Source organism: Daphnia magna, linkage group LG3, assembly GCF_020631705.1.
Source record: "Daphnia magna isolate NIES linkage group LG3, ASM2063170v1.1, whole genome shotgun sequence".
NCBI lineage: Eukaryota > Metazoa > Arthropoda > Branchiopoda > Diplostraca > Daphniidae > Daphnia > Daphnia magna.
The window spans coordinates 270552-285916 of NC_059184.1; the positions used below are offsets into that span (position 1 = coordinate 270552).

A 15365-nucleotide genomic window follows, 5' to 3' on the forward strand; every position below is an offset into this window, starting at 1 on the left:
TAAAGTTTTAAACACTTTGCTGAGTGCCTGAGACTCATTTTCAGTGTTGCGTTCAATACGTTGATAACGTGAAAAACCAACCCATCTTCTGCGGTATCAGCATAAACTCTGACGAATAGGTTCTTGTTGGACAGGGAAAAAAAGACAGCATGGCCACCATAATCAGTCAGTGTCTACGTGTTGCTATTTGCGTCGTTCTCTTTTCAAATTCATCGTGGGCGAGAAGCGAGAACGATGTACCAGGTTGGTTTTTTACAATCCTTGTAGCTATCTCTGCCTTTTTTGTGACATGTGGTCGTGTCGTCCAAAATGGTTGACATTTGCAGAAAACAAAAAAACTTGAGTTTTCAAATTTTCCTTTACCCATAGTGTTGTGCCCAGCTGTAGCTCCTGGTATTTTTGGTGACTTGACTCAGCATTATGGTTGTTACCTACCAGGTGTAGATGTGCTTGAGGTAAATAATTTTCTTGATTTTTGAATAAAGGGCAGTCAAAATTTAGTCTACGTCATCCCATTCAAAGAGATTTTAAACTTTTGTGTTCTTTGTAGGACAAAATGAAACCAACTAGACCATCTGGCATGTCCAGGGTAATGTTCTTATCAAGCACAGTTTATGATGGCTCATGAAGAATTATTTGATTTTCTGTTTCCAGATAAAGCCAGGAGCCATACCTCAAACACCCATGTGGCTGAAGGAATTTTCTAGTCATTTGTTGAATTCTACTCGTCTGATCAACAACTTCCTTCAAGCAGGAAATCCAACACTTGATGACAGCGACACAGGTATTTCCCCCCACATTTATCACTAGTGTGAATTTCATAAATGTATTCAAATAGAATGTGATGGAAGTTGCCCTTCTTCGCCCTCTTGGGTACCTCAGTGCTGCCGGGCTGAAACGAGATTGCTCTACCCAATGTATGGCCGCTCGCTCACCACCGATCGATTGGTGCCTATCGCACAGGAGTTGAACCCCAATGGGATACAGCAGCCCGTCGTCTACCGCCACTGCCTGTAAGTCACAATAACTCTATTGGCCGCTTCCATGTCTGATTCAATTGAGTGGTTTTGGAAAACATGAAATCGAGCACTTGGCTTTTCACTATTTGACCCTGCCGGTCCTCCCCTTTTGTGAAACGGTGGCAAAAAGGTCGGAGGAAACAGAATTGGTGCACGGTCGCTGCCACCAGAGCACTTTGGCTCGTCTTTTTTTCATTCCCACAACTGGAGGTTATCCGTACCGACAGGATTTGATCCTCGTACCCAACAACTGCGAATGCCTCGTCACTTTAGGCCGAAAATTTGAGAACAATTGGGACGAATCCGACAAGCAAGACACCCCCGATAACAGCCCGCCTGCCACTTTGTGAGTCTTTCACTATTGTTGTGTTGTTGTTGTGTGCGTCTTTGATTTTTGCTCAAAGTCACACTCCCCTTCTGCTTTGTTTTTCGTTCACTTTCCAAACGCCTGGAGCGTAGGTTGCCTTTAAATGAAGGTTCTGGCATGGGTGGTGTCGAGAGCAGTCCAGACTTGGCCATGGTTCAGGACGAGCAACTGATCCTGCATCATCAGGATTCTTGATCGCATCGTCAGTGTCGGGTACCTACTTTTCTAAACGACACCATCGACACAAGCGCTGTGACTTCCCGTCACTGCTCACATTGTTGTTTAGTTTTTGTTTTGTTTTGTTTTTTTTCCCTCTCCCGCCCCCCCAATCCTTTTGTTGTTCGTCCTCACGTCCCTTGCTCTCAATAGATCGTTACGTACAAACAGGCTAATGCGATGCGTCAACTTGCGATACACTCGCTGGCCTTTTCGTGCCATCAAGGTTAACCCTGAAGGGCGATCCTCTCTTCAAGTTGATTTCTTCTTTTTGCCCGTTCGCCGGTTTATTTTACTCTTTTTCATCGACTAGTTGTTGACAATTCTCTTCATATCTGTTTTGTACGTCGAGGCAAACGTAAAGAGAGGAGAAACAAGTTGACGTTGGTGCACTCGGCGATGAGGAGGACACTGTCTAATGAGAAAGAGGAGAAGGCAATTTTGACTGGGTTCTCGGAAGAAATTTTTGTCGTGGATGACTGAAGAACTGCTAAAAGGTCTCGTTAGCCCTAAATCTTTCCTTTTTTTTTGTTTGTTTTTGAAACGGACTTGTTCGACTGTCCATTCCACTTTTCGATTGCTCTGCTTGGGCAGGCCGCAGGCTGTGCAGTCCCGCCATCGTTAGTGATGTTAGCGCCGTGATGTTTTTCAATTATTGTTCTAATGTTTGGGGTGGACGACGTTAAAGGATCAGAGAATTTTTTTGTTTTTCTTGTATTTACACGACCTCCCCCCTTTTTTTTCATAAAGTAAAACGATTACTTTTCATTTATCCTTTTTTCTTCTTCTCGCTGTTCCGTTTGTTGTCGCGCAAGAGGATTAACCTTACTTATTGGATTTGTTTTCTTTTAAGAGCCAACGTCTTTTTCCGTCCTTCTCATTAAAGCCCGATTACCACAGGGACTGGGTAATTCCAATTCTAATTCTAAAAGTGGAAAGGGAAGTTTAGAGAATTGCGTTTGCCTCTTGCAAGGGACGGAGTTCAATCAGCTGGCGCTGGAAAATAATTGAATCCATCGAAGCGGCGCACACACACAGGAAGACTTGCAGCTAATGTTTTATGTGTATGTGGATGATCGGGATACGTTCTAGACTACCCCCAACCCCCATTCTATTTACGTAACGTAAACTGTATAAGGAAGTGCTTTAGGGACGTCTACTGTGTGCGTCTCCGATTGCACACCTCTCTTATTAACGTGTCCTGTCGTTTGAACGATTACAATAGGAGGTTTTAGTGAATTATACATTTTCGGCGGCTCATAAATTTGGAAGGATTTTCATTTGGGTGCGGTTGTCGTTTAAAAGCTTTTGATGATTTTACGGCCCACTGTCTCAACCCCGAGCACGTTTGATGGTTTTATTCGCTCTTAATATTGCTCAAACACAGGGAAAGGTTGTGTGTGTCCTTATCACGCAACATTGTCTTTTCATTTGCACTGCAGATGTTTTTATCTGACAGCATTGGACATGATCCCGATCTCAGCCATCGTTTCTCTTTTATTTTCAGTTTTTTTGTTTTTCTTGTTGGTTATCTCGTTGAACGAGAGGCAGAAAATAAAAGAGGGGGGAAAGTTCGGCCACTTTCCAATCACCAATAGATTCGGTGTCATTGATTCTTCCTCTTTTTCCGGCCGCGTTCCATTCTAGGTCACGAAATCGTTGGCAGTCATCTCTTTTTTCTTTTCGAATCATTGAGCGAAAGAGGAGAACATTTTTTCGTCTATCTGTACATGAGAGCAGCAACCATTGTAGTGGTTTTCTTGAGAACGAAACGAAAGCAAATGATGAGGGGGAGGGCAAGTTTGTTGTCGCAGTAGCGGCAGTATTGTAACTACTCGTCGCGGTGAGACTCTCTTTCTCCTTCTGTGTATAAAATCTATAAAACTGCACGGCTCCGGTTTGTGTTGTACCGTTTCTTTGCCTGTTTTGACGTGCTCGTTTCTGTTGTATGTCGAGCCATTTTTTTTTTAAACCAAAGGAAATGTATGTGGAAAACAAAATAAAGGCAACAGCGACCGACTCTCCACAAAAAAAAAAAAAAGAGGAAAATGCTTTTTGTTTTGTTTACTAGGAGCAATGCGCCATGAAAAGACCATTTTTCTTTTCTTGGTTCCCCGGGAGGTTTTGATGACGACGACTACGTCTGAATACTTGATGAAGGATCTCGCAAAACTAGGTTCACTCTGCACGACGGCTAGCAAAACAAAGTATATACAGACACACAATTCCGAGTGCAATTTAGTGGTAGACAACAACTAAAAAAAAATGAAAAAGAATGGCGAGAAAAAAAAAAAAACATTATCTAGCGCCATTAACCGAAAACTGCAAAGATGGCATCGCTGTGTGTTGATGTTCTCAATTTGTTTCACCCCCCCCCCCTTTTTTTGTTGTTGTTTTGTTTGCGCGATGATGCTTCATCATGATTGCTGGGATGACCATTTAGAAAGACCAAAAGAAAGACACACACATTCATTTAGAAGTTTATATCGCACCAAGGACGAGAAGATTGTGCGGTCGACATGCGCACTCCCGCTGACTACGGGCTGTTTTTTTTTTTTTTTTCATTTTATTTGCGGGAGCCATACACTCGCAGCGGTACGTTTCCCTCTTCGTGCGTGCGTGCGTGTTAAGTTGAGACTGCCGAGTTGGGCCTCGATGCGATTCACTCTGGCGCGGACGGTGGAGCGGACAGGTAGTCACAGAGTTGCTGTGGACAAGCTCTGTGCGTATACGCCCGTGTGTGTATGACGTCCATTTTTTTGGTGTGTGTGTTTGTGTGTGTGTGACGCTTGTGTCAGTGTGCTGAAAAGGTGCCGACGACCGGATGTCCAATTTTCTCATTTCTATCGGATTTTATTATTATTCTTTTGATTTCTTCACGTCTATTGGTTCATTTCCGTTCGCGTATTTTTGGTTTTTTTTTTTTTTTCTTTTTTTCCCAAATTATTTTTAACGGACTCCGCCGCTCGGTTTTGAAAAAGAGATTCGTTCCTCACTCCACCGGCCGAAATGATTTCGAAAGCAGTTTTTGATTGGCCGATGAAGAAAAACGATTGAAACACACACAGACAAATTCGCAACATTCCAGAAATATTTCTTCGTCTATTTTTTGATTTCCGAAAAAGCCATATCGCCAGAGTGTCTCTGTAAATATTTGATAGGCAAGACAAATAATTAGTTTCTGTTTTTTTTTTTGTTTTCTTAATTCCCGTCTTCGTTCTTTCCGTGTTTAAGTGAGAGTGGCCGAGTGTAAGTGCGCGTGAGTGTTGCGTGTGAAATCGAGTGAATTATCGTCGGTAGAGCGGCAATGTGTTTTTTGTCTTGTTTCGTTCACTTCATAATTACGTCGGAATAGTTAAAGAAAGAAAAAATTATTCAAGGAAGAAACAAAAAAAACAAAAAAGGGGGGACATAAAAAACAAAACAAAAAGGCCGGCCGATGCCGTGGAACAGCTGTGAATTGGTCAGAGCCACGAGCAGGTCTGCTCACATCTCGTCTCGCTCCCAAGTTTTGGCTGCTGTTGGATTTGTCGAGCCCCACATCCGGCAGCATCCAGCGTTGCAGCGACGACGACCTTAAGTATCCCATCCGGTGCCATACGCACATCATCCCAAGCAGAACCAACTACAGTAAAACAAACGAAAAAAAAAAACGAGGAACATCTGCGTTTGTTCGTTATTTCATCTCCTTTGGTCGTCTTCCCTTTTGTTTTTTTTTTGTTTTTTGGTTTTTGGTTTTTACCGACAGTGACGGCGGTCATGACGTCGGTATTACAAGTCATCACAACTGTAACGATGATCGGCTTTTTGATGTGGAATTGTGCGGTGGCGGCGTCGGCAGCAGCAGCAGCGGGAACGGGATCATATCGAATCCGGTCTCGGCCGCCTGCCGGAACGACGCACCAATCGCGGTCGTCATCGACAGGAATGAGCCGCAGCAGCAGCGGCGGCGGCAGCAATTGGCAAGACGTTTATATCGCTGGTTTTTTGGCGTTGAGCGACCACGAAATCGAGGCGCCCTTGGGTCAAGGAGTTATGCCGGCCATCACGTTGGCCCTCCGCCATTTGGCCAACAGCAGTTTCCTTCACGAGTACCGACTGCGACTGCTCTACAACGACACGCAGGTACTGCAGCACCACCCAACAGCGTCGTCCATCCGTCGCCCATTCAATGATCATTTTGGGTCTCCCTTTTCTTTTAGTTTTGTCTTTAGTTTTCTCTCGTTTTCTCGCGTTTTCTCGCGTTTTCTCTCGTTTTCTCTCGTTTTCTCGCGTTTTCTCGCGTCATTTGATGATGATGATGATGAGGATGACACTGATGGAAAACGATGCCTTTGCCATCCCAGAGGGTGCTCCATCACGCAAAACGAGTTATCTAAAAAGAAAAGCTCGCAACACAATAACGAGAAAAACATCTCCAATGAGGGAAGGGGGTAGATTTCGTTCCACTATAGCGCCGCCGTGATACGAGCGCAGAGATCTGATTTCTTTGGGGAGTCGTCAGTCAATTTTAACCAGTTTCCCCTCTTCTTTGCTTTTCTTTTTGGCCACCCAGGGGGGGGGGCGAGAGATAGCGTCGCTGTAACCCATTTGCTTTTTCATCAGCTCAAGTCGATCTCATCTTCATCCCATCTTGTCTGCGACGACTCCACCTTCCAAGTGTAGAGCACCTTTTCTGGTTCATCGATTGCAATCAAAAGAAAACTAAACAAAAAACAAACAAAGCGCTAGTGGCTGCCGTTCGTTTTTCCAAACTTGTTGTTGGCTAGAAAGAATCACATTTTTCATTTGATCGGCCATCGTCGACAATGTAGCATCAGTGCGTTTGGACCTTGGCATACTGTTACTCGGGTCCATTTCCAAAGCGAATGAATCCCGGCAACAAGTTGGCCATTGCCACAACTTATGGAGCGAATCGGCTTCTTGTTTGGACGGGGTACGGAGAAATATGACAGACGGCCACACACACACGCAAAATAGAGTTGCAATTCACACACACACAACAGCGTTGGAATAACATCCGGATCGGATTGAAAGCAACGCGCCCCTCCAAAACTTGTGCTTAGGGAGTCTTATGTATAGAAGAGGCACATTTTGCGCCATGTCTTATTGTTTGGCCACAATTGGATGACGGCTGGCTCTCTTGTTGTTTGTTTGTGCGAAAATGGAAATGCCGCCTAACGAACGGTGAAACTTTGTCGGACTCTGGATTGAAATTTGTCTTGTTTTTATTTGCGACGCATAGCGAACTGGACGAATTCCTTTAAAAAAAAACAAAAAAAAAAACAGATTCTTTGATTTTGTTGCGAATCGATCGTCTGATGGCTCGTCTGGGTTTTTCATTGGTCCGTCATTTGAATTCTTTTTATTTTATTTTGTCATACCCCAACGGCTTTGGCCTATCCATTGCCTTTATTGTTGATTATTCAAATGCCTCGAGATGAAACTGCCGTTTCCCAATAGGATTCGATTGAAAAGTGGATTCTTTTGAATCCGTATGGGTCATTTTTGTCTGGCGACCTTTTCGCATGCAAATTCAGGGCAGGGGCAGCTCAACGTAACGACCGCTGCTCGGCGTTCTAGTGCGTCTAGCCTACCATTGCATCCATCTTTTAACTTTGGGTTTTTCACTTTTGATGTGCGGATAATGTTAGCCTTTCTTTAGTTTCTATCCTCCTCTTCACTCTTGTTTGAAAAGAACCAATCGAAAGAGTTTTTTCGACACTAGAATAAGAAACTTTACGAAAGGGATTTTGTTGTTTAGTGTGTGTGTGTGTGTGTGTGTGTGTGTGTGTGGGAGAGCATTTTTATTTTCTCGCTCGCTCGCTTCGTTTCCTCGTTGCTACGCCCTCTGAATTGATCTGCTGCTTTCAATTTTCAGAGTGTGTGTGTGTGTGTGCATGTGAAAGAGTGGAGGAGGACCAGCTCCTCCTTTCTCCTCCCACTCGTATCGACTGATTAATGTAGCAGATTTTTAGACGTTTCACTATAGTAACTAAACTGGGAAAAAGATAAGCTCACACGTCTCTCTCTCTCTTTTTCTTGTTATGCAGATTATCTTTTCTGATCGTAATCATCTCTGCTAATTGGTCAATTGTTAAGATCATTTTTTAAGGGGGGGGGGGAAATGAATAAATCATTTTAAAAGAAACACACAAAAAAATGAAATTGCTTTGATTGGGAAAAGGAGGGGAAACATATAAAAAGTACTACGTGAAATTGAATCCGTGGCGTGGACGTGACGATGGATGGCATGGCTGGGTTGGTGTGTATGAATTGGATTATGATCAAAGCGTCCAGCAAACATGACCGCGCCTCTTTGCCGATGGATCAGGTTTCTCTGCCAAGTCCGGATGTCTTGAGGAAATATTTATTCGGCCAGCGTGAGCCAACCGACACGACACTAATCGATCGTCACGAGTTGAGACACACACGCAGAGAGCGATGGATCTGTGAGCTTTTGCACGATCCCCTCTGTTTTTAGTCGTGACCTATGCTCCTCTTGTATGTGTGTGTGTGTGTGTGTGTGGGCTTTTGTGTGTTTTCCCTCTTTCTGACCGCCAACTGTACCCGACAATGAATAAGCGCAGCTATCCAAAGTCGAATGTCAGGGAAGCAGCGCCAAACGTCCATCAGCCAATGGACAATGAAACTGAACTGGCTGTTTGGATTGATAACGTGTGCATACCCCACCTCCCCTCCCTATTGATGGACCAAGTTGAATTGACTTTGCCTCGCCATTTATTCGACGATGCATTCTAGTTTGTTTCTTCTTTGTTTTTTGTTTTGTTTTGTCTTGTTTTTTAAGCTTTTCAGCGTGAGTCGGGAGTGAACGCATTGTGCAACGCCCCTCCGTCTCTCACATTTTTGTTTGGTTTTTTCTCCTTTGGTCGGGGCTTCTTCTTGCGTTTTGCTCCATCGATCGAGCATTTTTCTCGGCATTTTGATTCAGCTCTCTGGCGGCTGCTGCAGCAGCAGCCAGTCTTCTTACCTTGCGCAGGAGGAGAGCATTTGCATAGACAACCGGCTACCTGTACGCTCCTAGACAATAAGACGCGCAATGTTTTAGGGAGGTGAGCCGCCAAACTTGAATAATAACTGATTTCGAGTTGTGGCCGTTTTGCGTCATGCCAAAGTCTTGTAACTTTGAGATTAGGATCAGAATAACTTACGGGGTGGGGGGGGCTCCTTGTACACATTCGACGTTGGTGGTCGTCTCAGTCGGGAGCGTCTCTTTCACCAAAGGGCCACCGACCGCCCTTTGTCGTTGTCGTCTTTCTCTTCCATCTCATTATCATGGCGATAGCCTCACAGACCGAAAGGACGTGGTGTGGAGTAGAGTAGGTGGAGCTCACACAACCAGCGTCTGTTTGTTGTTGGTTTTTTCTTTTTTCTACGAAACCTTTTTTCGTTAAAAAAGAAAAAGAAACGAAAAAAAAAAACAAGAAAGAGAGAAAAGAAGAAATTTGGGTGTCGTGGTGCCGAGTTTGATTGGCCCATCAGCCACAGCCGCCGGCACTTGACGGAACTAAATATCGTGGACCGAGGGGCGAAGGCTGATGCCAAATCAATAGTGGACTTTTTCCTGCGGGCCCGACCAAAGTGTTCTCCAATTCACCGGCCAGAAAGAGATGATCCATCAAGAAAAGCAGCCACAGTGGCACACACATCATGTCGATTATGTTTTATTTTGCATTTTGCGTGGTCGATGATGATCCATCTCTCTCTATCTCTCTATCTCGATCTATCTATCTCTCTATCTACCCAGTGCTCTTCACTCATTCTCTCAGGCTTCTCTTATTATTGGGTCATAGAACCGCCCCCATTTTTTCCCTCTCTCTGGCGGAAATCCGCAAGAAGGAATAAGATGGATGCAATGCATTTTTGCAGCCAAAAAGAAAAAAAAAATAGAGAAAAAGACGTTAATGCGCATTCTTCCGCTTTGATTGTTAGCCATACAAGATATTGTGTACAACCAAGTTTTACATGTCGTTTTGGCCCCATCCTCTCTCGCGTGCCGTGACGTTCAAACTTGGCCAAAAGGTACAACTGACCGCATTCAATCTAGACGACGGATATTAAGGCAAAACGGCCACGATGTGATTTTTCTTTTTCTCAGTTTCTCAGGCCTTTCTCTTTTTCAGTTTCGAACATTGACGAAATAAATCAAGAAAAAAGAAAACAAAAGACGAGGGGGGTGAGCGTGGAACTAGGTTATGGGCTAAGCTCTCCTGATCCTTCTCCGTACACTATACCGCAACAGCTTTTGAGCATTGCATTCAAAGATTATACGGACGGACAGTAGGTCCTTTTCATTTTATTTTGGTTTGGTTTTTTTGGTGGCTTTTTCATGTCCTGTCTTTGTTCTACTGTCCGGTCGGTCGCTGGCTAAAAGAATCTGTCGCATTCCGCCATCGCAATCACGCGTCCAAGACACAGAAGCAGGAAAACAATGTCAGACAGGGACGGCTTGGACGTGAAAGACAATGGAACAATAATCCCTCGATTACCTTGTTGTATGTTCTATCTTGTTTGGTGTTGCCGGATGGGCAGGAAGTTCATTTGCCTTTTTTTCTTTTTTCTACATTTTTAAATTTTATTGTGTTAAGTCAGAAACAAGTTTGTTGTCTACAGCCGTTTGGATTTGAATTTGAGCACATCCGAGTCGATCCGGATCGGGATTGGCTTTTTGTGTTGCGAGACGATAGCACAAAGCAAGTGCAAGTCGTAGTTGCCGGTTAGATTTTTCTTTGGCCACACATTACACGCCGGCCATCACAATACATCACGTTTTGATGGTTATGCTATCGTATCGTGGCAGGGAGGAGGAATGGGCGGATGGAGGTGGGTCGCTTCTACTCCATCAAGAATGTAACATAGGGCGGAGATGGACAAGCAAGGAAGCCAGTTGAAACGGCCAATGGCAGCGGGTTCACTCCAAGTGGCAAAAATGAGTGCCGAGAAAGAAAAGCCAAAATTGTGGTAACGGCCACATGCTGCGGGGTGTAGGTGATGAAGCGCGAACCGGAAGAAACGTATTTTCGTTGTTTCTTGCTCCGAGGTCATTAATCACAGTTGTGCCACGACCTTCTGGCAATCGAGTTTGCGACCCTTTGCCTAAAATAAACAACCGCAAAACAAATACAAAACAAAAGAAACATAAATGAATAAGTAAATGGCCACTGAATTGATGAGCGCATTGTAACCCAATATGCCTCTGCTATATGTGTCTACTGGATGTAGTACCGTCTTTTTCCTCTTGTTCGATTCGGCTTCCATTGATTATCCGCTCATCTTTTTGGCATGGCTCGTACGTTGGATATTCTGGCCAATATCCACGAAGCTTTCACGTTGGCTTCTTACAACAGTTTTCTATAGAACGCCGTACCTCGCTTCGTGACCACATTCCATTACATTTTTGATTAGATTTTTTTTTTCTAAATAAATCTGTTGATCGATGTTTTTGTTTGGCCCTTTTGCTCTCGACAAACGCGAGGGAAGAATTGAAACATTTCTGGAAGGTTTATAGAAGCTGAGCTGCGACAGGTATCTAAAGTGGGGGATAAAAACGATTCAGACCCAGTATAGGGAAAGCACAAAGAATTGAACATTTCATTTTGAGACGTGAGTCAAAAGGAAGATTGGAATGGAATTGGAACGAAATTGAAATGTTCCAAAAAGAAAGAAGGAAATTGGCATAGCGAGAAGCCTCGATTTTCTCTCCTTCTGCCCCCCCCCCCTCCGTCTCTGCGAAGAATTCGTTTGATTAACGCAACATTCGACAAAGTAGACAGTTCTACCTCGCTTTCTAAAGTTGTTCAAATTGCTCGCTATCCAAAAGCCCTCACGGCCCCGACTTGATTAAAGCACGCCGACATGCACAAGATTTACCTCATTCCCGTATCAATAATATTTACATGAAAGTTTTCTCTTTCTCTCTCTCTTTCTCTCTCTTTCTCTCTCTTTCTTTTTGGATTATCTTCTGCTGCATATTTGAGACCTTCATCTCTTTGCAGTTTTCATATTTATATAGAAGGCCAAAGCCGCTTATCAAACGATTCCGCCATCATTCCGTCTATTTTCTCGTCGGCCAGACGAACAAGTTCTTTTGATTTTGATGACGTACGTCAAAGTTTTGCTTCCCCGTGATACGTGCCTGCCCCGTTCAACTGCTTTTTGATCCGGAAAAGAAATGCTAACATGCCGGACCAGCTCCTAAGAGAATACAGCATATCATTATCGTCGGATGATGCATTTGCTCTACTTGATTCTTTTCGAGCATCTGTTCAAGTATACGATTGAGTCCTTGCCGACCAACTACTTAACCTAAAAAAAAAATAATAATACATATAGTATAGAGATATGTTTCTTGTCTGCATCAATGTTGCAGAATAAGAGGCCATATAAGAGTGGCCATGTACCCGCGGCCCCGTCTGTTTCTCATTTCGAGATCAGCAGGGAATGCGGTGGGCATACGCCGCCATCATCCACGGGGCATGTCGAATCGAAGAGATGAAAAGAACGAACGTCCACCAGCGTCGCTACACTGTCTACGAAAATACATTGGATATTTGGATGGCGTTATGGAGAAAAGAGAGTAAAAGAGATGAGGATGAGTGATACACCTTATCCACGTCCAGCTCCGGCCCATTCCGGCGCTGCCTTTTAGTGCGGCCGTATAAACTAAAGATATGAATGTTGTCGGCTGCGTGTGTGATGATGTGAAAGAGAGAATCTAATATAAGGAGCCGGTGCTGGCAATAGCGTATCGTGTATAGCCTCTATCTGTTTATTACATTGCGAGGACGAGAAGAGAAAGGAAATCCTCTCGCTCGTCTAGATTCACTTGTGATCCTTTCGTCTGCAAAAGAAGAGTGAGAGTGAGTGAGTGAGTGAAAAAGAAAAGGGCGACATCCATCGAAGAGGAGCCAATGTGCTGAATGCGTTGGCAAAAATAGATAGACATATAAAGAGGATGTCGCGCGCTACGTGTGTGTGTGTGTATCATGCAGCAGAGGCGTCGTTTTCTTTTCATTCATTTCACTCTGCTGGATCGAATTCAAGTTGCCGCTCCTATGTATCTAAGCCCCATACGCACGGCCAATAACAACGACATCGTAAGGCGACATAAGCACATTTCACGTGCGTCCCTCTTTCTTCTTTTTTTCCCTATTTTTTAAGCTAAATATGTTGGAAGCTTGGCAGATGTTTGTCCTCGCTTTCTGGCATATTCAAAAATGGTACGACACGTACGTTCATATATTTTTTTTTCAAGTTTAGACTCTGACTCCCCAAGGTGTCGGCTTTCTTTAGACTTTCTATTATCATCGGCTGTTTCCTCCTTGAACTGGATCTTGTTTTCTTTTTCCTTTCGTAAATTCACTTTTTGCTGCAGAAAGAAAGGGAATCAAAAGCTACTCGACTTTTCAATCATCGAGGGCAATTGCGCTATATGCAAAACGCATACACACCACCTTTGGAGAGTTGCTTGAATTCTCCCACCCTCTTTTGTTGTTGTTGTTGTTGAAATGTCTGCTGTCCTACGTGTCAATCGGAATTGGCGATATATTATCGACGATATTTTGGTTTTTGTCGTACGAGAAACAACTTCGTTATGCGCCCATTTAAATGATTGAGAAATTGTGTTGCGTTATAGCGTAACTTAGACTGTATATATAGAGTGAGAACCAAGAATCGATTGGCCAAAGTGCAGTGAAACTGGCACCCAGAAAACTTTGGCGGCAGACGCAGGCCAAACTTGGAGAAATCTAAAAAGCAAAGGGAGGACTTTTCTACAGTGCAGATGTCTCTCTCTCTCTCTCCCTCTTCTGAATTCTGAATAAAATGCTCATTTCATTCGGGCTAAATTGGCCAGCAGCGCTAAGAGGCTTCGTGTGCAGAATAAGCAAAGAGGATGTGTGACAGCAGGCAAATGATAGGCGCCCCAGCAAAACTATTTTCTTTTTTCTCTTCAAAAAACAAAGAAACACAAAGACACATTTTGTTTCTCTTATTGTTACGTCGATCGTCTGTTTTATTATGCACAATGGGTCGGCATTAGCCAGAGTTATTTCCTTTCTTCCTTTTTTTTTGGAGTTGTTTTGTGTGTTTTATACTTTGCATCGATATCGATATAGGCGTGTGGCGTGTTTTTCTTTCGCAGTTTTTCGTGACGTTGTTCTCGCTCGCGGCTTTCCTTCTTTCAAGACTCGAATTTGCATACCAAAAAATAAAGAAGCGAGAAAAGGGAGCCAAAAGACATGCAGGGATCCACTCTCGCATATCAAAGTTGTACATCTAAACACGAGATCGAGGGGAAAATGTTAGACGATGCCGAGCGCGTTTTGTCTATGGCCTACATCATAACAGTAGTAGTATATGTACTGCCACCGCTAGTGCCACACCGCCATAACACACACACACACATCCACATAGAACTGTAGTGGTATAGTAAGTTTGCGGACGGATTTATTAGATCAATTCTTTTTCTTTTCTTGTTCTTTTTCCGCCCTGCCCCGTGTTCTTCTTTTGAACTTAAATGACGTGCGTTCGACAAAGCCAAAGTCTTGCATACTGTATGGTCATTTCTGTTTGTTTTTCTCTGAGCTCTTCCCTCTTTCATAGCGTTTCACTGATCTAGTCGCAATCGTTTTTAGTTTGTTTGTTTTTTCCTATTTCACGTGTGTTTTCGATTTAGGCGAAAAGATTTGATAAAGTTTATACCCTACTCTTTGTTGGTTTGGTTTTGATTAGCTTTGTGCGGCCTTGCTTCACATGTACATTTTGTGCTGTCTTGTATATTCCAGTGAGATTCTTCCTCGATTCCTCTTTTTTTTCTTTTTCTTTCTCTTTTTCTCTTTTGGTGGGCATTTTTCGCATCGCCGCAGGTTTCTTATAGAGAAAAGATCCCGTCCTTATGGCAGCAGCGACATCTGTCCGTCTACAAATCTCTCCCCAGCCCGATTTTCGTTCGCTTTCTGCAGCAACACGCACGATTGGTTTTTCTCTGTGCAAAAAAAAAAAAACGAAAAAAAAAAAAAAAAAAACGAAGGGGAAATCCTTCCCATTTTATTTATTTTTTCTTCTTCTTCCTTAACTTTTATTTGTGTAAAAGAAAGTTTATTGCAAAAGAGCAAGAGAGCACCAGCAGTGGCCCAGTCTCTTGAGGCTTTCGCTAGGATAGCGTCAGGCCGAAGCTCCGCGGCCGGGACTTTTCTTTTTTTGACGCTGATTTCGCGGCCGCTCAGGTCGTTCTATGGATGGATATTAAATATCGATCCTTCTCTCTTTCTTTTTTTTTTTTTTTCGCTTTTTCGCCCTTTATGGATGAGGCACACCATCAGTGCACGTGCCATTGGCGCGTCCATAACCGCCGTCCCTTTTTTTGTTTTTTGTTTTTTTTTATTTTTTGTTCTTGTTCGCCCCAAAAATGGAATCGTCGTCCAACAGATTCTCGCCATTTCTGCAAAACCGCAAACCATCGGCCATTGGTCGGCGCGAAGGCGTCCGTGCCTACGGTGCCTACGGTGGGTAAAAAAAAAACCGTTGATACGGTTGGAAATTTGGCATGACGAGGCCACTAACAAACCGACAAGGTTCTCGCTGTGCGTAATCTCTCCAAAAGTAGGAAACAAAAAGAGAAATGATGGCCAAAAGTAGAAATGAAGTGTGTCTCTTCTTTTATGTGCAGTCGTTGAGTAGAAGACGACGGGCCGTAAAAGCATCTGTGCCGTTTGGACTCGGATGAGGCAGCAAATCATTCG

General features: G+C 43.6%; 2 protein-coding genes across 4 annotated transcripts in view; both read left to right on the forward strand.

The window, feature by feature from the left end:
- On the forward strand, window positions 1–1773 carry LOC116918779. The gene is made up of 7 exons (XM_045170668.1): window positions 1–243; window positions 370–455; window positions 551–589; window positions 655–784; window positions 839–1013; window positions 1164–1365; window positions 1479–1773. Exons 1-6 carry the CDS (start codon window positions 150–152, stop codon window positions 1303–1305), a joined length of 666 nt encoding a protein of 221 aa, XP_045026603.1. The 5' UTR covers window positions 1–149; the 3' UTR covers window positions 1306–1365; window positions 1479–1773.
- The window catches only part of LOC116918778, a 27193-nt gene continuing 12703 nt past the window's right edge, over window positions 876–15365 (forward strand). For 2 of the 3 annotated variants that reach the window (XM_032924541.2, XM_045171624.1), the window contains exons 1-2: window positions 4259–5232; window positions 5351–5727. In XM_032924541.2, coding sequence (XP_032780432.2) covers window position 5232; window positions 5351–5727 — 378 coding nt within the window. In that variant the 5' untranslated portion in view covers window positions 4259–5231. Of the gene's footprint in view, window positions 1014–4258; window positions 5233–5350; window positions 5728–15365 lie in introns of those variants that run through there. The other variant, XM_045171625.1, reaches the window with a different exon arrangement.